The 25,424-nt window shown below is 40.0% G+C and overlaps 1 protein-coding gene across 1 annotated transcript in view; it reads right to left on the reverse strand.

Moving 5' to 3' along the window:
* LOC121167468 (nebulette-like) overlaps positions 1 to 25,424 on the reverse strand; it is a 97,123-nt gene that overhangs the window by 65,448 nt on the left and 6,251 nt on the right. Inside the window, 7 exon segments of the mRNA XM_040996884.1 lie at positions 242 to 346; positions 1,911 to 2,018; positions 7,567 to 7,668; positions 8,627 to 8,728; positions 19,363 to 19,473; positions 22,059 to 22,169; positions 23,996 to 24,100. Of these exon segments, the coding sequence (XP_040852818.1) occupies positions 242 to 346; positions 1,911 to 2,018; positions 7,567 to 7,668; positions 8,627 to 8,728; positions 19,363 to 19,473; positions 22,059 to 22,169; positions 23,996 to 24,100 (744 nt within the window).

Genomic DNA, 25,424 nt, shown 5'->3' on the forward strand with positions numbered 1-25,424 from the left:
ACATACACACTTAGAAGTGTAGCCGTGTTCAAAAGATCCCAAGAGCTGGTAAGAAGCCCTGGGTAAAGCAGCAGCCCTGGTGGCATTCACGCAAGCAGGCCACTGCCTGTCACGGCGAGCGTTCCTGGGGCAGGAGTGACCCACGGGCAGGCAAGCAGGTGAGCGCACGGGTTCTGCAGGCACACCGGCTCCCCCCCACCCCGAGCCACAAGCCGTCTACAGGGACTGCCAATCCACTTACTCCACTCAGCATTTTGCTAGCTTTCAGAGCATGGTCTAAAAACAACAAATTTGGGAGATCTGAAACCGGATCATGTATATTTTGAATGTCTTTCTTGTACTTCACCTACAAAAATAATACGGAGCAAAACACTGTTTAGGAAAAGAAAATAGGCTTTTGCATCATTGGCACCACTACATCATCAAGTAGTACTGTCTGGTGGCACATTAACGGGGGTTTCACGAGCGGCCAGTAGATGGCGCTGACTAACCACTGAATAAGTAAAAAAAGTAATCTGAATGGTCTGGAAATATTTTGATAAATTGTTTTACTTACATATTCAGAGAGGCTGATATTAACAGAATTGAATAATTTTGGAAAAAATAAAAAGAATAGTTTATCTTTGAGAAATTATTACAGTATTCTAATTGTGGTTTTTGGTTATTTTAGACTTTTTAGTTTTTTTTTTTCATTATTGCCTCACAGATTTTTTTTTAACAAACTGCTTCAGAAAGTTAATCTACGTAATAATAATACTACCAATAATAAAATGTTAAGTTATCTAATTATCAGCAAGACTGTCATAACAAGAGAATGTTAAACATAGAAAAGATGCTGAGAACTTACTACACGCCAGACACTTTTCTCAATAATGATTTCTACCAAGTATCCAACCCATATCACCCTAAGAGGTGGATAATTTAAATATCCCCACTTCACAGATGAGGAAGTCCAGGAACGAGAGGCGGAGGGAAGACGTGAGGTGGAAGAACAGGACCTGGATACAGGCAATCTGATTATAAACTGAAATTCTGCCCATTCTCTAGCGTTAAAAATCCTGTTTCAATACACTTCATCTACTTCCTTTGCTTTTTATTCACACATACAAAACTAAGCAAATACAAAAAATAGAAATTCTTACATTCCCATGGCTCCTAATAAACAAACAGAAAACACCCATTCTAACGTCTGGAGACAAATATTAAGTTATTACTGAATACGAATATCAATACCTACTAAACATGAATGAAATCAAGATTAAGTCTCAAGGTGACTTGCAAGTGGAAGGGTTAAAGTTTTCCCACCTGACAGAACAAAGAGATCAACTTGTCAAAGATGTTCTTTCTATGCTTTGTCTAATTCCATAAGAACTGACATCATTTATTGCTTGGGGAATGAAGCCTGGCTGCCCTTAAGAAACAGGAATCTTACGAAGTATTTCACAAAAAATTCTTTGTGTGTAAAGTAAAGATGATTTCTCTGATAAAACCTTTTAAAACTTTCTCTGATGACCCCTGATGTGCCAGGTGGTTCCTTCCAACAAAGCCATTTCCCATGGGCATAGCGACCTCAGCTGACTGCTGTCCCACCGCTAATTTGTGATAATACACACTTCTTCTCTGCAAGCTTCGTAATACATTTCTGCTCCTGATTAGACATAATAATTTTATTCTCAATTCTATTTCTGCTTACTAACTAATTAGTCATCAGTAACCATTAATAGTTAATTAAGATAATAGATTTTTTTGTCAAAAAAAAACTTGAGGAAAATGTGCTTTACTGTATTCAACGACTAATTACTTGGAAATTACATGATCTTAATTAAGCATTGGTAATTACAACACAGTCAATTCTAAGAAAACAAGAATCAAAAGACATTGAGAATAATTGTCTCCGAATCACAACTCACATCACTTGCCAGGGTAGTGGCGAACCAACTTTGTCTGAAAGAGGCACTTTCGAGAGGGTTGTAGTGATGCTTCTTCATTTCATTATCAAATTTTTCTTTGTATTTAATCTGTCATGAAAAAAATAGGATCCATTAAATGCATATTTGCATTTAAAAGTAACATTTGATTTCCAAGCAGATCAAATAAAAACTACCTTGAAAATGAATACCAGCAAAGTTTGAATCCTGGTTATCTACTCCAGCCATAAAGCTTAATTAGGCGTAATATTAAATTTAAAAAAACCTCTACTTAAACATTGATCATAAATGCAATTAGGCATGAACTCAAGTCCTATTAGCAAGAATTATGCACTAAAATATCAAGATCTTCAAATGTCACTTTCCATTTCTGTACTGTTAACATCTATGATCAATTAGAAGCCGAGAGCTCAGTGTCATGAGGGCTGCCACATTCTGAAAACGGACCCTAGGCCCCAGATTGTCATGAATTTGAGCTGAACTTTCCTATTGGAATCATTCCATACAAGAGTCAGGGTTCGTAACCATTATTTTTCTCATCATTTTTCAAAGTTCATTCGTTGAAAAATTCATTTTTAGAAGTTAAATTCTAAGCCTATTTGTTGTCAGCTTTTAAGTTCTCTGCTTTAATGACACAATTGATTCAACCCAAAACCACTGTCAGTATTCATTCTAAATTATTGTTCTCTTTTTAAAGTAGATTAAGACAAGTCAGGTAAAAACTGTTTTTTCCCCTCCATGACAGAGAAATATGTGGACGTATGTTATGATGACTAACTGGGGTGTATATTAGTTGCTTGACCTACTGAAAACCCCTACATACATACCCTCTGACCCCTGTAGCCAAGGACGGTTGCACAAGCTCCAAAGACAAAAAAAAAAAAAAAGCAGGGTGTTTCGGTTCCTTCCAAGGTTCTGACATATTCCAAGTTCTTAGAGCATTTTGTTCACTGAGACATCTGAAGGCTCTGGTGAGGAAGGCAATGCGGAAAGGCTTGCAACATCTGAACTAACTGAGCGTGGGCAGGGTGGGTCTCCTCCAGGCAGGCTTGTTACGCATGGCAGGCAGCTGGTGGAATCCTGGTAGGGGCACGGCAATTGGGAAACATCTCAAGATGGTTCCCAGGAGCTATTTTTGGCTGTCGTTCTGTCTGATATGAAGCTTCTCAAGTTTGCATTGCCTTATACATTTATGTCAATTCACGGACACAGGGGTGTTGTTGCAGATTCTTGCAGTACCCACAGCTCACACTGGAGCCCAGTTGGAGACCCTGCTCCTCCACTTCTAGCTTTCTGCTAATGCACTTGAGGAGGCGGTATATGATGGCCCAGCGCTTGGGAGAGGCAGCTGGACCTCTGAGGCTGCTGGCTTTGGCCTGGCTGAGCCTGGGCAGCTGTGGGCCTTTGAGAAACGAACCAGTGTGTAGATCACTCTCCCCCCACCCCCGTTAAATGCCTTTCAGATAATCAAATCTTTTAAAAGTAATTGGTTAATTGGCATGACCAATCATAACAAGAAAAACACCGATTTTTCACAATCATTACTATTTTAGGCTGTCCTGAATAGAAATAGAAATTTCATACAAATAGCCAGCCTCAAAACAAAAGTATATCCTACTTGGGTCCTCCCCTAACCACACAACTCACTCTGCTCCCTTGTACAACCCCTCTTTTAACTGCGGTTCCATTCTTAAGGTGGAGAAATTGTTTCTGCCCAGAGATCTTTTGGATATTTGTAACGCCATTCACAGGTCACACAAAACTATCAACGTTTAAATTAGCCTACTATGGATGTAGTTGCCTTGACAGGGCTAGATCTAAGAATTTCCCAGGCCTCCATGGCTTGCATGCAGACTGGCTGTTCCCCAGCCCTGAGCCCTAAGGGATTCTCACTGGACACCCACAGCAGTCTGACTGGTGCTGGAACAATACTTTGCCTTAGCCACATGCACCAACACCCTGTGCTTACCGACACATTCTCACTGCTGGTCACCATGTGAACAAGACTTTCTGCTGATATCTAATGGAATCCCACAACTTGTCCAGCTACAAAGTGCTGGCTCACATCAGGTTGCCTTTCATATATTCCTATTCTCCAGCCACAGGCATCAAGGGTCTCTTAGTTAGCTATTAGCTAAATGCCAAAAACAGAATGAATGTTCTTTGCCTGCAGAAATGCATGGTACTGTTTTCTGTACAGTTTGGGGTTGCCAACATGAGCTCCCCAGGAGGAGAGGCAATTTTATCTGCTATTAAACCTGGCATTTGTTCTTCTGAGTAAAAGGATACTTGCAGAAAGTATTATCAATCTGCCACTCATATCCCTATATTGAATACAGCAACAATCCAGATGTTGTGACTGAGCAATTTGACTCAAAAGACGGCAAAAGATAACTAAGGAGGAAGAAACCTGAGACACCCCCTCATTGACTAACCACAGCATAAAATAACTGCATGAGATGAAAATACATTAGCCAGACAACGGCATCAACCGTTTCTTACCTCACTCTTTCTAAAAGCTCTGTTTGGAACAAGACCTCAGGAAGCAACCACATGGCTTAAGTAGACCACATCTCTCACCTTCTGAGTGGAAACACACTCTCTCTCTCTCTCTCTGTCTCTCTGTCTTACACACACACACACACACACACACACACACTTCCACATTCTGTCCTGTTTTCAAGCTCTAGTTCACACACCGGAATGTCTCCTTCCTCATTCATCCTCACATCTCCTGAGTCACTGGCCAATATTTTTTCTTATCCATAACTGGTTATCAGACTGTGGGAACACAATACATCCCTCCAGTTTTAAAACCATTCGAGAAAGGGAGGAATAGGCACAGTTAAAAAAAAAACCACACTTTCCTTTACACATAGTTTAGCTGTGTTGGAAGTAGATATGAAAACTCACACCACACAAGCAACTTTATTTACATTTACAAATATTGTGCTCAAAGATCCTGACAGTGGCTACTTTCAAAAAATAAAACATAGGATAGAGCTATATGTTCAAAGCCAAGAGCTTCTCAGCTGGGATTCTGGAGGCTCACACTTAAGAGTGAAGCCATGAGGACTTCATTCACCCCAGCTCCTCATGACAGCGTCTGCACAGAGCAGTGCCCATGGTAGGAAGCTGACTGCCAAGCCCAGGAGTGTTGTCCTTCACCGAGAGAGTGCTGAGAGCAGCAATGGCAGAAAACAAGTAGACCCTGAATTCAAACTTTCATCACAGCCGAACACACAAATGTCATAAAAGAAATGGAAAACTTGGTAAATATATCTTCATTATCTTTGAAGTGAAAAGTAAGCAAAGAACATAAGGATCAATTCCCTTCAAATTGGGACTGAAATGAAAAACTGTCAGTGAAGGGAGTAAAGATATTATATAACTCATCAACACATTAATATCTTTACATTTGAATTGCACAAAATACTTCCACTCTTATTTTCTTCACAAGATAACATCTTTCTGATTGTGCATCCAATGTTAATGACTGAGAGATAATTTGCTTAACCAGTCTGTATACATTGATGGGCAGCCTAACATGTGACATTCTGCAAGATCAAAGGTGTTGAGCTGTCTCCAAAGTGTTCACTATGTGGTGACTGAAGGCAACATTTAAAATATGCACATGTGAGGGAAATTCCAAAGGCTCACAGAAAGTGGAATTAAAAGATTAGTTTATTCTGCTACCAAAAAAAAAAAAAACACACTGAAATCCTTTCATATGGAAGGGCTGCAGAAAGTTCATGGAAACATACAGTATGAAAAAATTCTGCATGATTTTCATATGGTTATTGCACATTTTGGCAAGAATTGCAAAGGAGTCACCTTTGCCTCCCAGCGTTTGCACAGGCAGGAAGCTGGAGTCAGAAGATAGAGCCAGGATTCAAACCTAGGTACTCGGACGTGGGACACCACATCCTAGCTAGCACCTTAGCCACCAGGTCAGATCCACAGGCACCAAGGGCTTTTACTGACCCCAAGCCAATTAACTCTCAGAAACCGTAAGCAGCAGCTGTACTCTCTCCATTGTCCAGATGAGGAAACTGAAGATGCAGACATTAAATTCTTTGTCTAAGTTCTCACTGTACTAGCAAGAACACAATTGGAAGTTTACTCCGGGCAATCCTGCTGCAGAACCAAAGTTCTGAACCACCAACTCATTCCAGATGATTTCCCCTCCGAGGCAATTCAAGGGACAGCTGTGTCCCCAGGAGAGGGTGGCATGGTAAGAAGTCATGCTGTTTTACTAGACAGCTAAATAGTACCGCTCTGCCCTCTCTTTCCCCAGGGTTAGTCGGGCTGAGAGGAACTGGGAGCCACAGTTCACGTGGCAAGAATGTCATCCCAGCATGGTCCCAATCTCTGGTGCATCAGTAGGTCCCTGTCGCCATCTACGTCTCTCCACTTTAAGATGTAAAGCCATTAAGACACTTGCAACTTGACAGATACATATTTTGAAAACTGAAAACAGTATAAATAAATACACAATTACTGTTGGATAGCATTATTGGTAATCTTGCAAATGTAAGTCTCGCCACTGAAAAAGTTTTAATTTTTATATAGTCAACGTGCCAAACTCTTCTGTATCTCAGGATCTCTAGTGCTGTTTAAAGAACAATTCTGTTACTCCTATGTAATATATAAACTCTCCAGGATTTTCTTTTTAAAACTATTTTATTGTTTGCATTCTAATTTTTAATCCACCTGGAATTTATTTTTCTAATATGGTTCAAAATTAAGGTCCAATTTTGTATTTATGAAGATGGGCAGTGAGTTATGGTCAGCACCGTTCACTAACCGATCCAACCTTCTAATTTCAGTTCATACTTATCATATTACTACATTCTTAAACATATTGGAATGTGTTTCAGCACTTCCTATTCTACTGATTACTTTCTCTCTCATGATACCAATCCCACCTCAGCTTCCTTTCAGTTGGTCCCTGCTAGTTGCTGGTAACTCATAATGTTACTGCACTGACCCTCATTTCCATACTTTTCAAGGTTAAGGTCACTTTACTGATAATTTTTTTTAAATCTGGATGCTAACTGAAATCTCATGATACTGTCACAGTAATCCAGGGAGAATTTAAATTTATATATATATATATACATAAATATATATATTTAAATATATATATATTTAGTGTTTCAGCCAAATAAGTTTACAGTTACTTGAACTTTCTTTTATGCTCTTCAATAAAACTTTAAAGTTTTTTGTTTTGTCATAGCGTTTCAATTTTGTGATTAAACCATTTGAAAATTGGAAAAATGGGTAACTGTGTTACTAAGTTAAAATTGTGGGGAAGAGGTTCATAGAAATATAATTGTTTAGTGTGTTCACTGCTAATTTTTGGAAATTTTGGGAAAATGTGACAACATAGCCAAACTCACTGAAAGAAATTCAGATTTGAAACTGGAGGGGAAAAAAAAAAACTTGTTTAAAATTCGATTTCACTTTTTCCTTCAGATATTTGTCATTATGACGATTCTATATCAAATTGTTTCAGACACATTATCTCTGTTTATTCTTGCCATTAGAGATATTATCAAAAGCGAAATATTTTCCTGTGTTGGTAGAAACGAAACCTCTGAATGCAGTCATTGTAGAATCATTTTTACAGTCTTACTTGACTAGAAAGTTTAGAAGCTTCCACAGCATGTTGAAAATCTGGTCTTCCAATTACAGCAGGCTCTTTATCCATTATCCCCTGTCCTTTCTTATACTCTGCCTAAAATGAATAAATAAGAGAAGGTTCAGTATTTGCACTTACCAATGGAGACTTACATTGACATTAGCTAAAAAATGAATGTGAACTCACTAAAAATTATCTTTACAACATATCATATATTAAAATGCTGACAGTTAAAGCAGGTATTGATTTTTTGTTCTGTTGCTATATAAATAAACTCAACTTTTTGCACTAAAATAAGGACGAAATCTAACCCTCCAGTCACCATGATCTTTGAATTTATGTGTAAGTACTGAAAACAATAGGGGAAGTTTCTGGATAACTGATATATACCTCCTTCAAATACACAGTTTTATGGTTTTATTTATTTTCAGGAACTGGTTTATCTTTGATTAACATGTAGCTGAATTTAGTAATTACTGATTTGATTTTAAAGGTATATTTATCCTGTCATTCAAATTTTTGGTTCCAGTTAAAAGATCATGTTTAGCCAGAGTTCTTGATACAATTGAATTAAGTGGAATTCCCTAAGAAGTGTGTCTGAGGGAAGATTTTAAAAACAACAATAGCTTGCAGAAAAATGTACAAAGGTTAGGACTGGCGGAGGAAAATCAGCACCATGATCAGTACCTGTGAGAACAGGCTAAGAAGATTCTGGAAAACATGCTGGGACAAGAAACTAAAGGGTCCAGATGACCAACAGTCTTGACTTGCAGGCTGAGACCACTGACTACAATCTCACACCCAAACAGCACTTAGTGTTCTAGAATTATAATAACACTGGGCACAGTGAAAGTCAAGTTTGGGCAGCTTCTATACAAACCGAATTATTTACAGAATCAAATGGATAATTCAGGGGAAAAACTGAGATGTCATTAACACAGATGGATTACCCTAATCACATTAAACATCCAACCACACGGCAGGACTGTATGTCCCGCAAAAAAAAAAAAAAGTCTTTGGTGATTTCTGCTCAAGATAAACAAAGGCAAATTACATTGCTTACGATCTTGGAGAGCTGAGTTACCAGCTTGATATCTGGTCTGTCAAGTTCCGCACTGTACGTGTGGGTGTCCTGTACATCCTTCCTATAAGAAACCTGGTCAAACACAAAGTTTTGGAAGAAAAGAGGAAATTAGTACTTTCACATAGCAATTACTGTGTTGTCTGAGACAGGCTACTCAGCTTCAATCATTTATGTTCCTTATGTTCAACATTTGTGTATTTATTTGGGAGGCAGACAGAACTCACATGGCCTGGTTCACTCTCTCCAAATGCCTAACAATGGTCTGCTGCTGAGAACTAGAATTCTATCCAAGTCTCCCAGTGAGCAGCTGGGACATGAACCATCTCCACTGCTCGCTTGGGACCTGCACTAACAGGAAGCCAGAGGAAGGGGTTCGAGTCAAGACTCCAACCCAGCTATCCTGCTACGTGACGCAGGCCTATCAACTGGCATCTGAACCACCAGGCCAAATAGCCACACAGCACACAACATGTACACACTTATGTATACGTTAATTTCTTATACTACACATGCATCACATTAACATTACATATTTGAACTGAATAAATACCATCTAAGAAGTAAAAAACCAAGAAAAGGACACAAAAAACCAATCTCAATGGATTTTGTAGGTCAACTTATTAGGACATCTTCGCACCTAAGTGTGTGTTTATTATTCACAATTATTCTCATCAAAGAGTTCAGCCAGCCCATCATACAGTCTCATCCCGCAGCAGACGCAGAATAAGCTCCTGCACTCAAATACTGGAAATCTTTTCCCTGAGTATGAAGGAACAGTGCAATTCTGGGAGCTTCCTCTTTTCGCTCTCAACTACACTGTTCTTTCCCTTTTCTGACAGAACTCTCCAAATGTTCATGAGCAGTTACTTGTGGTTTTATAATCTAACAAATACCACTGTGATGACAAGAACCTCCCAGAGTCATAACAGTTACTTGAGGGAATATTCTCTTTTATGAATGCATGTGAGACATAATCAAAATAAAGGACAAAAATTAGACATTAAAAGAACAAAATATAAATTCTGCTAAATGTACATCACACTGATCATTTACAGTTACTCAACTGACAAAAGGGAGGAAACACCAAAACTTAGTTGATACAATGCCCAATAGTTACTATCTCATCAATCTGCTCACTTCTTATTTTTTTTTAATAACTGATTTATTTCCATTTTATTTGAGAGGCAGAAAGAGAGCAGCAGAGAGCTTCCATAGTTTGGTTTACCCTCCAAATACCTAGAGCAGTCAGGGACATATGAACGCAGAACCCAGGCTGCCCAGCATGAGAGGCAAGAAGCTCTGCACTTGGGCTATTACCTGCCGATTCCTAGGATGTACATGAGTAGTAGCTGCATGTGGAAGGGGGCAGAGCCTCAAACTCAAGCTACTGACATTAATTACATTTTTATACCAAGCAAGTATTTCTGATGCCATCAGCAAACTTTCTACAATGGCACCATCTCTGGGTCCTTACTAAAATTGAAGATTCCTGAGGTCCCTCCACATTCACCTATTACAGAATGTGGTAAAAGTGACCCCAGAATCTGATGTCAACGACTTCCCTAGCTGATTGCCGTGAACTAAGCCTTTCAGCTCTGCAGAATTTCAAAAAAATCCCTCTTCCTTACTTCTCTGAAAATTAATTATTAGATCTAAGATATGATAGTGCATTAGTACTTCAACAGGCAATCCATGCCTTAGATCATTTCAATATGACAATATATATTAATGCAATAAGGCAATGTATATGCATCTATTTACTCTTGTCTGAGCTCACATCTGTCCCACCACCACCATTATTTTAAAATGACCTTTATACTCCACGTGTGTGACAAGTGAACATAGCTTAAACACAATTCACTTCATTTCAGCAGATCTGCTCTCATCAGTATTTACAGTTCCAAGGGTTTTACCTCTATAAGAATTTTCAGTTTTTTTTTTTTTCATAAAGAAAAAAAAAGGAAAAGAAATGTAAAAATAAACTGGGAACGGAGTTGTTTTGCTGGGTGCATTTTCAATGATTAGGGACTTTTAAATCAGCCAATTTCATTGGCTTCAACAAGCAGCATACTCAGCCACAAATGATGGCAACTCAGTCCGAGCCAACGCTGAGTTAACCCAAGCTATGTAAACAAAAGCTGGCTCTCACGTGAAAACAAACCAACATTATCACCCACCTACAAGATGAACTGCTTCTAAGTTGCTACATTCATATAAAAAACCACAGGGTGGAAATGTCTTTTTGTTCAGAAAAGAATGAGGGTAAAAATGGAAACCCTTACTTTTTGAAAAGAACCGCAACCTTTCAGGGCCCGCAGCTTTACACGGGTTACCTAATTATATGCTGCTCAGCCTAATGGCTGTGTGAAGAGACATGAAGGCACAAAGGCAGCAGGAGGGGCTTTGAATAGGGCCCCATCATCCATGTAAATTGCAAATTAGAGGCCGGCATATGTGACTCAAAACAAATATTAAGATTGACATGAGCTGCAAATTCAAACAAGAGGACACCGCGGAGCCACACAGGAGAAGAGTGCGGCAGACTCCTCACAGGGCACATCTTGGGGACTCTAGCTGTTCCGGCCAGGAACAAATGTTGGGGATCTCCCAGTTCCCCCATCAGCCAAGCCCTGAGCACCTATGGGATGTGGTCTCCTTAGGGGCTGACCTCTCTTCTACACATGAACCACTCTGATAGGTGTTGTGTGGTCCTTCTGCCAGCTGCCAGAACCCAAGAAGGGACACAAAATGGAATCAAGGTCTACACGGTCTGTACGTCCTCTTCCCTTAGTCTCCAGAAGCAACTGGTTTTAGGACCCCTACACACTCCCAAATCCCCCAATGCCCAAATCCCAAGGGGAAACTAGTGTAGGGCATGTATAGAATCTACATACATCTTCCTATAGATACTGTCATCTCTAGAGTACTAATAATACCTAACACGATGAAAATGGTTTGTAAATCATTGCTATCTGGCATCATTTAGGAAATTATGAACAGGAAATAGGGGATGGCACTATGGCACAGCTACTGTCTGTAATTCCTAGCATCCCATATGAGAGCCAGTTCAAATTCTGGATGTCCTTTCTCCGATTCAGCTCTTGGCCCAAGTAATTGAGCCACTTGCCACTCACACGGAAGACCCAGAGTTCCTTGCTCCAAGTTTTGCTGCAGCCCTTTGGGGAGTGAACCAGCAGAAGACCGATCTCTAATTGACTTCCTGACTTTTAAATAAAAAATAAATCTTACAGCAGCCACAAAACAGATAATGTCCATAAACTTTCTGCAGTACCCTTATATAAATTCAAACTTTCAATGCTAACCATAATGGAACAGTGCTTGGTCTCCACTTTCAATCCTCCCATGACAATATGTGTTACATAAAATTATTCTGAGTAAGGAGAAAGAAAAGAAGTCCTGGAAAACATCAGGATGAAAACAAGCTTAATTGATCAGTAGTTGATCAGAGGAGGAATGAAGAAGAAAGAAGGAACCAGGAGAAGGACAACAAGAAAAAAGGAAGATGAAAAGGAGGGAAGGATGAGAAAAAATAATTGTTGGAATGGTCTCCCTTTTAGACTACTCATCTGGTACATTAAGGATAACCTGTTTGGTGTCTCACCACCACATTTCTTAATTGTATTACTGTACGGATTTTTTTTTTTTCAAATCTCCCTTGATACCCATTAAGTCAGTTCTCTTATTACTCTTCTATTATACATGTTTTCTTCATGTTTAACAACTTGTTCTTGCTAGTGAGTAGAAGAACTGTTGTAGTAAACCATGCAAAAAAACAACTCAAGTTTGAACGGACATTTCATCCACACTATAAAATGCTTTAGGGGCAAAATGCTATCTCAACAGTATTTTATGTGTTTCCTAAGAGAAGATGCTATATTCTTCCATTCACGAAACCTATGGAGGAATATAGAAACTCTGTTATCTCCTAGAGGCCCTGCACAATATGATCAGGAGCTTTATACATTTATCACGTACCAAGATGATCGGCTCTGTCCTTTCAACAACAGATAAAGATAATTAATCTTATCTGCAAATAGCAATTCTGGTTTCTTTCACAGGAATGCCCAGATTTATTACTTTAAATGCTTGATGTCTTCCTTTTGTCTTTCCATTCACAGAATTGATTTCTTTGACCTTTTCTATAGCTCTGGGTCATTTTCCTAAATTATCCCTTGGTAGGAGGCCCGTGTTGCCCTGTGTCAGCCTGGCATTTTAAATTCAGAGGATGCTCCTCCCCCTCACTTCATGTGACCTGGTCAGGCTCTCAAACACAGCCTCCCTTGGCATGGAAAGAGTGGCCGGGTGACTGAGGCTGTCAGTTGGGTACCACACACACTTGCTATTCATCAGCACGAGAATGGCAGACACACAACCCTAGCAGAGGATCAGTGGCAGGCTGGAAGCGCCACTCTCCTCTCCTCCTCTGGGAGCTGCTACGGTGAGGATGCTTCATTTTGCAAACACCAAGTGTCATCCTCGGCTTACACAGCCTGTCTCAAGGTGAGCTCGCACAGAGGCCAAGTAGAACTTAGCTGTGGAACAGAGGAGGGCACTGGGAACCCACCTCAGGATCCAATTACACTCAGAGTTTGAAACTTCCAATTAGATAAATCAATAAACTGTGTTTTTTCACCTGAGCTAACCTGAGATGGACTGGCATGACTGATCCTAGAGAGGTCCTGAGACAGACTCCACCACAACATTTCTCCTCTATGGCCTCCAATAAATATTTGAATCCCATCCAGATCTGTCTTCAAATGTCTTCCTCACCATGTTTCTGTCCACCCTCTGCTTGAATTCTCACCTCCTGCTGCTGTGTCTTATACTCAGCTTGTCCGGTCCCCATAATCGCTCGGCTTGTATTTGCCAAAAGCCATGTTCCTGATATGTTTCTCAACTGCATGCACAGTGCACCACTGCAGGCTCCATGTGCAAGAGCCCAGGAGCACCTACGAGAAGCTCCTGTTGTTTAGCACTTGGCTCTCAACCAGGCTCCATCAGCACTCTCTGTGCCCAGGCTACCACTGCATTCTCCAGAGTCCCCTTTCTTACAAAGCTCTGGATCAGACATGGCCAATAAAAGGAGCTTGTGTTAGACTCTAAAAGTGAAAACAAAATCGATGTCTTTATTATCCACCAGGTACAGCCAGACACGGGCACTGCTGAGGATACATGGTGACTTCCCAGCAAGCTTTTTCTATTTGCACAGCAGCGTCTCGAGGCTCCGTGGTAGGTGAGTTAATGAACTCCACAACTGTCCTTCAAGTGAGCGTCAAACACCAGGAGAGGAGCAGATTGGGAGCTGAGGAATGACCACCTCACAGGAAGCCACACATTCCTGTGGGGCTCTGAGCATGGAGGATGGCAGACCTTAAAGGAAACAAAGTCAGCTGGCCCTGAACTATCCCCTTTGCTACTCTGGCGAAGGTTAACACGACTCTCGGTGAGAAGAACTAGACAGGCTGTTTAACCTTTCAGTTTATGGAACAGAGTGAGTACTTTAACCTCTGGAGAGTCTTAAATTGAAGTCCTGGTTCAATCACTCTCCAGAAAATCTTTTGCCATCATCATAAATACTCACACTAGAAAGGCCTTTTGGCTATCATCAAATAAGTACATGGGTTAGAAATCTCTCTTTTTTATTAATTGCTTTTTAAAATTTATCTGAAAGGCAGAGCAAGGGAGAGAGACAGAGAACAAGGGTAAGGGAGAATCTTCTATCTGCTGATTCACTCTCCAAATATTTGCCATTGCCAGGGGGCTAGGCCATGCTGAAACCTAAAGCCAAGAACTCCACCCAGGTGTCCCATTTGGGTGGCAGGGACTCAAACTTAAGGCATCATCTGCTTTTTCCCAGTCACGTAAATCAGAAGCTGAACTGGAAACAGGGTAGCGAGCACTGGAAGCTACACTCTCACACAGGATCTGCTGCCTTCCCGGATACATATGAGCAGGAAGCTGTGTTACAAACAAAGGCAGAACTCCAAACCCAGACACTTGGCTATGGGCCACAGGCATGCCAAGTAACACCTGAATCCATCATGCCACAATGCTCACACCTGGACATTCTATCTTTATTTATATTTACTTTAATATTTTTTCATTAATAGAAGATGATGGGTCTTCAAAAATGCATATAATGAGAAACTTGAATATGGAGTTCAAAGAATTTCTGTACCAGATAAAACGCATGTTTAATTCCATTTTCCACAGTTTTCTGAAGTCCCTTTGTACCAATTGACATAGGCCTAATGCTATTAAGAAGGCAGAAAAGTTTCTAATCTCCCAAGAGATAGAGTAAAATAATGGAATTATATCTAGAACAGTGCACTATTATTGTTATTATTACTTACAATTTGGAGTTGATAAACTTTCACTATTCGTGGTTTAATTTTATCACCACTGCCATCTTGTGAAGAACAGGTATTACTAATGATTTTGCAAAAGAGATGAACAAAATAACCATTTTTTTTTACGAGTAATTTTTTTAACCAGTAAATCCTGAAGTGCCAATATTGTAACTCACATTGGGGAACCACAGGAAATCGTAATTGTTTTTCCAGTATCATTTTACTATTTTTTTTTTTTTAGCTTTCTAATGGAATAGAAATTCTGTCTCCTGATAAGTTTTTATTAATTTTAAGCAAGTGCATAGATCATGCTTGAAAAGAACGTTTAAGTCTCCTGTTCCAAGGCTGAAAACTTGTTTCTGATACAGATGGAATTGATTACCAGTGTTTTGCTGTGGAGGAGTTATCCTTCCAATCGCATCCCATATCTGTAGAGTCCACGTGACTTCACAAAACCTGAGCTGGTGCTTTAAAACCTGTTCTACTCACTTCAGCACTACTGAACACCACATCGCTGATCAAGATTGACGAGACCTAACAATGTATGATTATAAGCCCATCTTTAGGGGAAAGTTGCACGATAGAATATCTCCAACTTCTCTAATTGCATGAGAAAATTTGGCAAGAGTTCATCCATGAAAATGCAGAGGAATTTTGACTGGTTGATTTTAATCAGTTTTTGAGATAGGTTCGGCAACCTTTCGAATATGCCCTTTGGACCTAAATACTTTCTACTATAAACATTATATTGATTTGGCTCTTTTATAAATCAAATCTCTTTTAGCTGTTTTCCTAAACTCTCAAATCAGCCTTTAAAATCTGGAGGTGTCCCAAGCAGGCCTAATATTTCATGGAGTGTTTCAACTGTGGAGCAGTTTACATCTGTTATATTATCTCATGCTTGTGAGACCTCCACGGAGTAGGTATCATCCTCTCCCTTTTGTAGGCAAGAAAACTGAGCCTCAGCAATATGAAGTAATTTGTCCAACATCACTGAGACAAAACAAGCATTTTTTTCTATATCAGTTAAACAGTTTCTACTAAATGAGAAAACAACATTTAAAATATGCTTTAAAAAAATAAAACTAGGGGGAAAAAGAAGACCTATGCAGTTTAAGGAACCTTTGTACTGTGCTGAAAATCAAATATTTCTTGCAGTAATAAAATGCTATATAATACACTGACTCACAAACTGTGAATTAACCAAATTCCCAATTTAACATATTTAAACACATAGGAAGCTCAAGGATTTCACATGTATGGCAACACATAAAGAAGGGCATTACAAATGCGATGTCATCTCTAGGAAGCTGACAAATCTAACACTCAAACTTTGAGACTCACATGTAATAGTGTCGAACCCAACAACCACAAACGTGTGTTCTAAGCAAGCATTTTAACCACGATTTGACCCCAAATCCATGATATACATGCTCTTATCGAGGACACTGTCAGAAATTAATGTCATCTTGTTTTGAGATCACTAAATTTGGGGACGACATAAGAGAACAGTCTCCAGCGTAGCGGCACAGGTACACCCCTTAAAACATAGAAGGTTTAGATCGAAGCTCTCAGCTAGCCAGAGGTGAGAATCTAGGTGTCCAAATCACAAGGAATGCTCTTTCCATCACCTTCTACTTATTCCCACTATTACATGTGTAAAGGAGAGGAAGCAGATGCAAGAAAAACATTTCCTTTGGCCCATTGATGATCATTCTAATTAAAAGATTTGACCAGAAAGGAGGCAGACGTTAAAAGGTCTGAACCACAACTGTCTCAATGTCATGGTTCTCCCACAGACCCTAGAAAGGTAAGTTGGTTACGATGGAAACGTGAAAAAGGTCATCAGAGACATCGGACTCTCCTTGTTTCTACCTAAATCAGATTCACTATGAAGACGCAGCCTTATTCTACACTAATGAGCCCATACAGTCACAGTGCAAGTGGCATCCCACAGCTGGAAAGCAGGCTCAGTTCAGAAGTTCTCCAAGATAAGTGTCAGTAGGCTGGGGTTTGCGGAAAGATGTGGTTTTGTCTGCTATGAGAAGCGTGTAGCTGCATCCACTGTTCCAAGTCCTAACTCTCCTTGCGGCTTTACAGACCTGTGTTTAAATTTCATATTGTAAGGACAACAAATGTATTATTCTAAGTGGCCTGACTCCAGGGGAATATCAACTACTTCACAGGTAGAATACAAATATCATTCTCACTTGAAATCTGAGTAAATAGTCTTAAACACTTTCTAAATCCTATTATATGTACAAACTTTGCATGTAAAGGTTGAGCCTAGTTGGCAGAGGAGTAAAAGTAAACACATCTTTCTCCCTTAAGTACACAGTATTGAATGGAGGAGAAAAGGGCTTTGTACTCTATTCCCTCAATCCTTCAATCAAAGACCTTTTAAAAGAAAAGGCAGACTTAAAATAATAAGCCTAGTCCTATGATAAGGAACTTCTGTATTTGAATTTCATTGAATTATAGAGTTGGAAAGGGCCTCCGGGGATCCACCCAGCCCCAGCTCCTGCCTCAGCCCACCTTCTAACCCACAAGCTTTTGTAGGGATTCAAAGTCTGTTCAGCATCAAAACAGAGGAAACTCCGGGTGCCATGGTTGTTCTTTCCTGTGGTGCATCTGAATTCTGATGATAACCTCTTTTGCTCCCCATTTTAAACAGTCCATTTAAAATCTCCACAAATCACCAGTGACCTTTGAGAGGGAGGCAGCAAGGCAGCGATAACAAGAGCAGACTCGGGAGTCTGACTCCTTGATTCTATTTTCCTCATCTACAAAATGGGAGTGAGGACAGGGTTTCTGTGAGAAATGGAAATGACTAAAGTCTTGGCACAGTTCCTTCGTCATGGCTGCACTTAGTAGTGGTACTTACTGTGCTTATTACACTCATTCTGTGAGCAAACAATGCTCACCAAGCCTTCCCCTAAAACAGCCCACTAAGGATTACTGATGCACAGTTTCTTGTCTCTCATCAATCCCAAACCATTTAAGAACAGTGCTTTGGCACTGGGATAAGTCCATGTATTTGGTATAAGATGAAAAGCTTTAGTCCATTTTTAATCTAAACACTGACCCACTGCAATTTAGTACCAGATAACTGTGGCCACCCCCATCCAAGATACATGGCACATCTGGGCTTGGAGTCCAGAGGCAGCGAGCAGTGTCACTCAGGATGAGAACTAATGGCTGCACAGAGTGAGAGGTAGCAAAGATGTCTGAATTTTTCTTAAAAAAAAAATGGGAGTTGAGTTTTTTAACTCCACGAGGCTAGAACTTTTAATTTGAGCTCAGTCAGAAGTAGATTACTTGCTGAGAACACAAAATCTTCCCATATAGGGTCAGGATGGGAAGGTTCTTCTGGTCCACTAAGGTAGTGGTGATAACTGAGCAAAGGCATAAAAATCTCCATGAATTTGGAAACATACAACCTAAGAAGAAACTCATATTCTCAAGGCTAACTTCCCTCTCTTAGCTCATGCTAAGCCAGCCAGTAGGCATTTCCTGATTTTATCCTCCCCACAGGGGCTTATGTATGACAATTTGCTTCCCACAAATGCTTTAAAAGCGCAGAAGTGGAATATAATCTGCCTCGTGTTTCTGAAAGACTCTTCCATAGATGACCAATTTCTAAATGCTGTTTCTTCCAAGGCATTTTTCGAATCTAGTGTGTAAATCAGCTTCCATATAAAATTAAGAAAGCTCTGAAAATGCTACTAATTAAATAGATCCAAAGAATCCACCCTTGTCTTCTATAAAACAAAATGTCCCATGTCTTGGGGAAGATGCTGTGGCTCAGCATATTAAGCCACAACTTGCAACACTAGCATCCTAAAATGGAGTTCAGGTTCCAGCCTGGCTGCTTCACTTTCCATCCAGCTCCCTGCTAACACACTTTGAAAAGCAGCAGAACATGGTCCAATTACTTGGGCTGCTGCCATTCATGTGGAAGTCCAGGATGCTCCTGGCATCAGCCTGGCACAGCCCTGGGTCATTGTAGCCACTTGGAGGGTAGCCCAGTGGATGGGAGATCTCTCTTCTTTCCTCTTCTCTCTTCTTTTCCTCTCTTCTCCCCCAACTTTTCTATCCGTGCCTCTAATTCATCTCTCTGTTACTCTACCTTTCAAAAATTAATTTTTTTCTTGTTTCCTAAAATGCATGCCAATTTGAAGGGAACAAACAATTCAGATGTACCTCTGGCAAGAAATGTCATGGTCCTCTCTGATTACAAATGTCATCATAATTAAATTTCAACACAGCAACCACATGCCCTGATGTGAGTTAACTACAGTTTCCGAGAAGATCATCAGAATTGGGATTCCTTACATTACTCTGGCGCTTGTTGACCTCCATGGCATGTCTGATCTCAGGTGGCTCCTTCATGTGGGCATAATCTGAAATTCCCTTGGTAGCATCATGTTTCTGCTTGTAGGCAACCTTCAACAATAAAAAGAATGGTTGATTCTTTCAGAGGTGTTTTAAATTCTTATCCATTAAACTGCAGTGGTTAAACCGAAGAAAGAATTTTTTATCAGCATGACCTCTTTGAGGGCCATGTCAGTATCTAATATGTGTGTTTGTTCTTCAAATATCCTCTGCCTATTGCTGTGAACCGCACATAGAAATACAACAACCGTTCACTGACTGGACCAATAAGTGAGTTTATGAAACATTTTCATGGAGTTAAACTCCTTCTAGGTTTTCATAAACAGAATTGGGTTTAACTTAAATAATACATTCCATTAAAGTGATAACTATAGTTTTCAACCATAAAAAGCATTAAATGCTATTGTCCAAGTAAAGTTATCCAGCGCAACTATCAATGCTTAAATTCCCTCACACTCCCCAGCCAGTTTTGCACACGACTCTGTATTTTGAAAGCTCTTTGGCCACCTCACAGCTGCACCTGTACGGCCATATGGAAACAGCCCTGAGGTCACAACACAGAGGTTAGAATCAGGGAGGCAGCTCACGGGGTCTGTCCCTCCACAGGGACCTATTCAGACTGAGGTGGTGAATCCTGAACAGTGAAGATTCTCTCTTCAACCCAAATCTATCTTACCATCCAGTCCTTCCTTCAGGCGCCCACAATAGCCTACTCAATCCTGACTAGAACTGTTTGAGTCTATTCAGGCTCTCAGCTCCCACATGCCACATGCTACAATGCATGCAATGGTCATACACTGTGAGAACACAATCTTGCTTCTTGGTTGATTACCCATCCTCAGCTACATCACTTCACCTTATTCATTGTATAATTCATCTTGTTACAATCTGCCCAACAGTATACTCCATCAGCATATCAAATTCTGATGAACATATCTTTGTACTTTCAGTAAGTATTTGTGTTAAACAGGAACATCTTTAAGGACTGCCATTCAACTTGGGAAAGTTCATCCTCATTTTTATCACATTTTTAACATAGTTTTGAGGAAATAAAAGAGGAATGTAGTAGATGGCAAGTGTTTAATGCCACAGGAAAGATTCCATGAGACAACAACCAGCACAGGCCTATCTCATTTTTGATGGACATCTGATTTATTAATGTTTTAAAGCAACCATCTCACCTGTGAGTTTATAAAAATAATCAATGCAGCAGATCCTTTTATAGGTTATCATAGAGCTAGCAAGTCATCAAATGCAATTTTTCAAAGCACTCTTTCTTTAAAAGGCTATGTAATTTTCAACTTACAGCATTAAAATAGTCATTTCATTTATAGCTTCTACTAAGCACCACTTTAGAATTAAGATTACATCAAATTGGAGGCAGCTGAACTTTAATTTATCATATTAATTTTCTACCTTAAAATAGCTAATGGAAAATTATGTCAAGTTAATAAATTTTCTGATAAATTTGGTTTCTTAAAATCTGCCTTATTGTGAAGCATTTCCCTAGGTGAATACTGGTACAGAACTAAGACTGCAGTGGTACCAGACACCTGAAATTGGAGGGCATTTAGAATATATATTCATATATAAAGATGCTTACAAAAGCAATATATCATTGCCTTACATGTTAGATCTTGGATCACTTTTATATCTCATATCAGCATATATGAGAGTATTTCCAAGAGTCTGTGGAAAATAGAATCAAAAGGTAATTTAATTTTGGTTTAAGAAGGCTTTGAATTCCGTGTGTAGTTTATCACGTTTCACATGAACTTTTTGCAGACTTCTCATACATATTGATGTGAAAAATCTTCACCTTAAAATAAACATATTTTTCAATTCTACCTTCATGAACTTTTTGAAGTGCCCTGGTATAAGGTGTGCACATATGATTAACTTGCAGTATATCTCCTACATACTCTGCAGGTAAATGCGCTTTAGTAGGCTTTGATCAGCACCACTGAATCTGTGAATCCACAAACCAAAATGAAGATTCTCACAGAGCTTGTCCTTGCAATGCCTGAGCACCCAGTGTTCAAAAGTCTCAGCAAACCTTGGCCTGAGGCAGCCCGGACAAGGACTCCCAACATCACTGTACAATCATCCGCAAACCAGTTTCAAAGCTGTCTTTGAGTTCCAGTAACTCAGTTTCCAGTAAGAAAAAGCCTTCTCAAGTGCAAAATGATAAAACCCAATGCACAGCAACGGAGACCATATAACACCTGTCTAACAGCTCGAAGGAGCACAGGCCTGTGGAAACACGACTCATTAGCATCTGCTTATGTGACTTGCTGCAAGCTATTGAAGTGTCCTCTGCTCGGGAGTTTAGTATTTGCTATGAGGATTTCATCTATGCTCCCTGTCCACACACAATGAAAATACACCCCCATAAATAAATAGCCATAAATGGGACTCAGAAAACAGCTGCCTTTGCCGATCAGAAATGTGCACATGCTCTTCATTTGCTGCGATTTCACTAGCAACTTTGAACAGCACGTGAGCCAGCTGCTGCCAATTCTCAGCCAGTAGTTAATGTCCAAGATAAACAACTTTGGGTAAAATGCTAAAGACCTTAGATGAGGTGACACATTTGACCTATATAATTACCTAGTGACCAAGGACAGCGCACCTACCTCACTCTGCAGCTGTGTGACTTCTCTCGCAAAGACGCTGTCGATTGTGGCTGGCATCTGTTTATAAAGAGAGTTTGAAAGGTCCGCCTTAGTGGTGCCTTTATATTTTGCCTAGAGGAAGAAAGAAGTGGAGGGAGAAATAAACATTGCTTCTTTTAAAAGAGGTGAATATGAAACGAACAAGAACTTTCTTCAGAAAGAGAATAGGTTTACAAATCTGCAGGCCGTTTTAATTTTGCATACTCGACCTGCTAAACATACAGAAGTAGGCCCTGTCTGTCACAGAAGAAACTTGAAATGAGACTCTCAATACCACAATGATCAATCAATTGTGAGTGTATTGGCAGCTTCATTTATTTTTATATATAAGCAGTCTGACAATGAACTATTTACATAATTCTCGAAAACAACAAATCATGAAAATTCAGTGTCCAGAACCTCAACACAAAGGGCAAGTCTTCTTATTCAGGTCCTCTCAATGTCTTGCTGCCCCCACGGGCAGAAGGGTACACCTTCCCACCCCGCCCCGCCCCCCATCTGCACCATCTCAAACCCAGCACCAGCACGATCATTATCGGAAAGCAAACACTCCCTCACCATTTCCTCCTGGGAAAGTTAGGGTCAGGGAAACACAGTAGATTGCCCACTTCTAGTTTTTTTCTCCTTTGCAGTCCTCCAGGGAAAGCAATCAATCAACAAGAACGGCAAGAATTCCCACACAAAAAAAGAGCCGACTAACCTAGAGTTGAGTTCTTCCACACCATATAAATGGGTCTACAACATCCATCTCAAAGACCGATTGGTTTACTTTGGCACTTAATAATAGAAAATGCACTAACTTCCCTTAAGTTCCCCTCACCCCCAACTTAGCAGAAATAACAGGGAAAAACATTACATTGACTTTCCTCCAATACAGCACGAGGAACACTAGAGGTCACTCATTTAAACACTATTTTACTCATTCAACTTTATTCTGTATGATCCATTCACAGATAACAATGGTGTCTCTACTCAGAAATCACTGCTAACATTGTGCTGTGTAACACAACGCAAACCGCAACCCCGACTGCCCTCTAAGAAAATCCATCTGACTTGAGCTGCAAGATGAATCAGGGTATTCCTCACACTGTGGTTTCATCACAGGGGTCCGCCTCCATCAGACTCAATTTTATTCCACTCAAAAAGAATTAATGTTGTTAAAGATATAACACCTTAGGGAATCAGCTAGTAAGTTTTACTTTCATATTTAATTCTTTATCTCTAGTACACCAATTAGGAAATAAAATAATGGAACTTCAAAAGTGAAAAATTTCCGCAGTATTTTCTGTTTATTGATTTTAAAATATCCCTTTTTAAGAGCAATTCTATAAAAAGTCTATAAGATATACCTACTTAAGAGCAATTCTATAAAAAATGATACAGGCTGGGAGTCAAAATACAGACATACAGTACAAAACAAAATACACCATTTGGGCCCATGTTATGACACAGCACACTAAACTGAAACTTGGGGACACGCTATCCCATATCAGAGAGCTTGGTTAGAGTCTCAGTTATTCTGAAATTCCAATCTAGCTTCCTGATAATGTGTCTGGGAGGTAGCAGACCATGGCCCATTTACTTGGTTCTGGCCACCCATATAGCAGTCTTGGATGGAGTTCCTGGCCCCTGGCTGGGGTGGGCTCAGCTCTGGCTATTGTGGACATCTGGGGAATGAACCAGTGGACAGAAGATTCTGTGTGTGTGTGTGTGTGTGTGTGTGTGTGTGTGTGTGTGTGTGTAGTGTCACCTGCTTAACAATCTGCCTTTCAAATAAACAAATCCTTTATATACAATCTTATGTTATCAGAATTAGATACTAATGTAATGCACAGACTTTCCTCAATAAATAGAAAAAAAAAACCTGCAAGCCACTTGGCAGGTTTGGGGAAGCTTACCTCAGAAATAAAAGCACTGATTTGTTTTACATGATTTAGCAAAGGTGTGTCAGGCACAAATGTACACTTGTCCTTTGACTTCTTATGCTCTTCTTTATAATGGATCTGGAAAGGAGAAGCATGTAACATTAGAAAATTATAGTTATAATGGATCTTTTTGAATAGAACAAGCTACTTGATAAAGCTCATTTTCTGCAATGAACACTTACATGTGGAACGCTCCTCCAGTCCCATACAGAGATTCCCTGCCCAGACTTCTCAATGGAAGAGCCTTAGTGATGAAGACTTCCCTACAGATGAGCAAGGGTATTGAAGTGGTGAAGGATCAACTTCCAGGATGCTGGGCTGCAGACAATGGGCCTTGCTGCCCAGCCTGCCCGTGATTTTCTAACATGCACCACCTCACTCCTACAGTGCCTTAAACTTATTGCTACATGTAAGCTCTTGGCCATAACAGTTATGCCTATGGCCAAGCGGAAGCATAGCTGCCTACCTTGAGGTAGAAAACAAAGTCATCAGGACAGATGTAACCAATTAAGTAGAGGTAGAAATTAAATGAAGATTACTACCAATGTTGTTACCTATGTATGCTAGATTAGAGGAATGGGCTTCAATTGGCCATAATAGGGCTTCTGTCATTAATTAAATCCCAAGTCAAACCTGCCCAATTTATGAGCATCCACAGTCCTCTCCAGCATCCCTTATCCCCCTGCTAGTGAGACAAACCTGCCCTGAAAGCTGATGCTACACGTTGGAAACCACTCTACAATTCCCCCATGCTGTGGGTAGGCAGATGAGCCAGAAGAAACCCAGAGACGTTTTGCTGAGCCCATTTCTTCTCCCAGACTCACAAATAAAAGGACTCACACCCTCCTTCTTGGGGAGAACTTGGAGTTATTGCTCTGCAGGAAGATGCTAAAAAGGCAAGTGGGCTTCAGAGAAATCTGGACTCACAGAAGGAACGGATCTGCAATCCTACTATCTCACTAAAGGCTGCAGGAGTTCAAAACTGGGGAGACCAACCCAGGACCCTTTAAGAGGAAGCAAGCAGTTTGCTAAATTTAAAGCCATGTTTATCTGCCCAAGACTGTAAACACTCGGGCTGGAAAGAGTGTCCCAACTCATATGATAAATTATATGGTCTTCCTAATTAGAACCCAAAAGCAAGTTGTATGTAGCCCCTGGTTCTTAAAGGACAAGATTAATACGGGTGTTACACACTAATGTTGCAAGGACATTTTGCCATATGCAAAACTGACTTTAGGGGCATTATTTGACCTGCAGTACAAGCAGACACAAACATGTTAAGTAAAGTTCTTTCCAAATACCATATTTCACTGCTGTGACTCCTAGATATTAGATGCCTACCACATTAAACATTGCTTTATTCATGAAATCAACATGAGAACATATTTATCTTATCTGAGCA

Source organism: Ochotona curzoniae, unplaced genomic scaffold (genome assembly GCF_017591425.1).
Source record: "Ochotona curzoniae isolate NIBS_2020 unplaced genomic scaffold, NIBS_Ocur_1.0 patch372, whole genome shotgun sequence".
NCBI lineage: Eukaryota > Metazoa > Chordata > Mammalia > Lagomorpha > Ochotonidae > Ochotona > Ochotona curzoniae.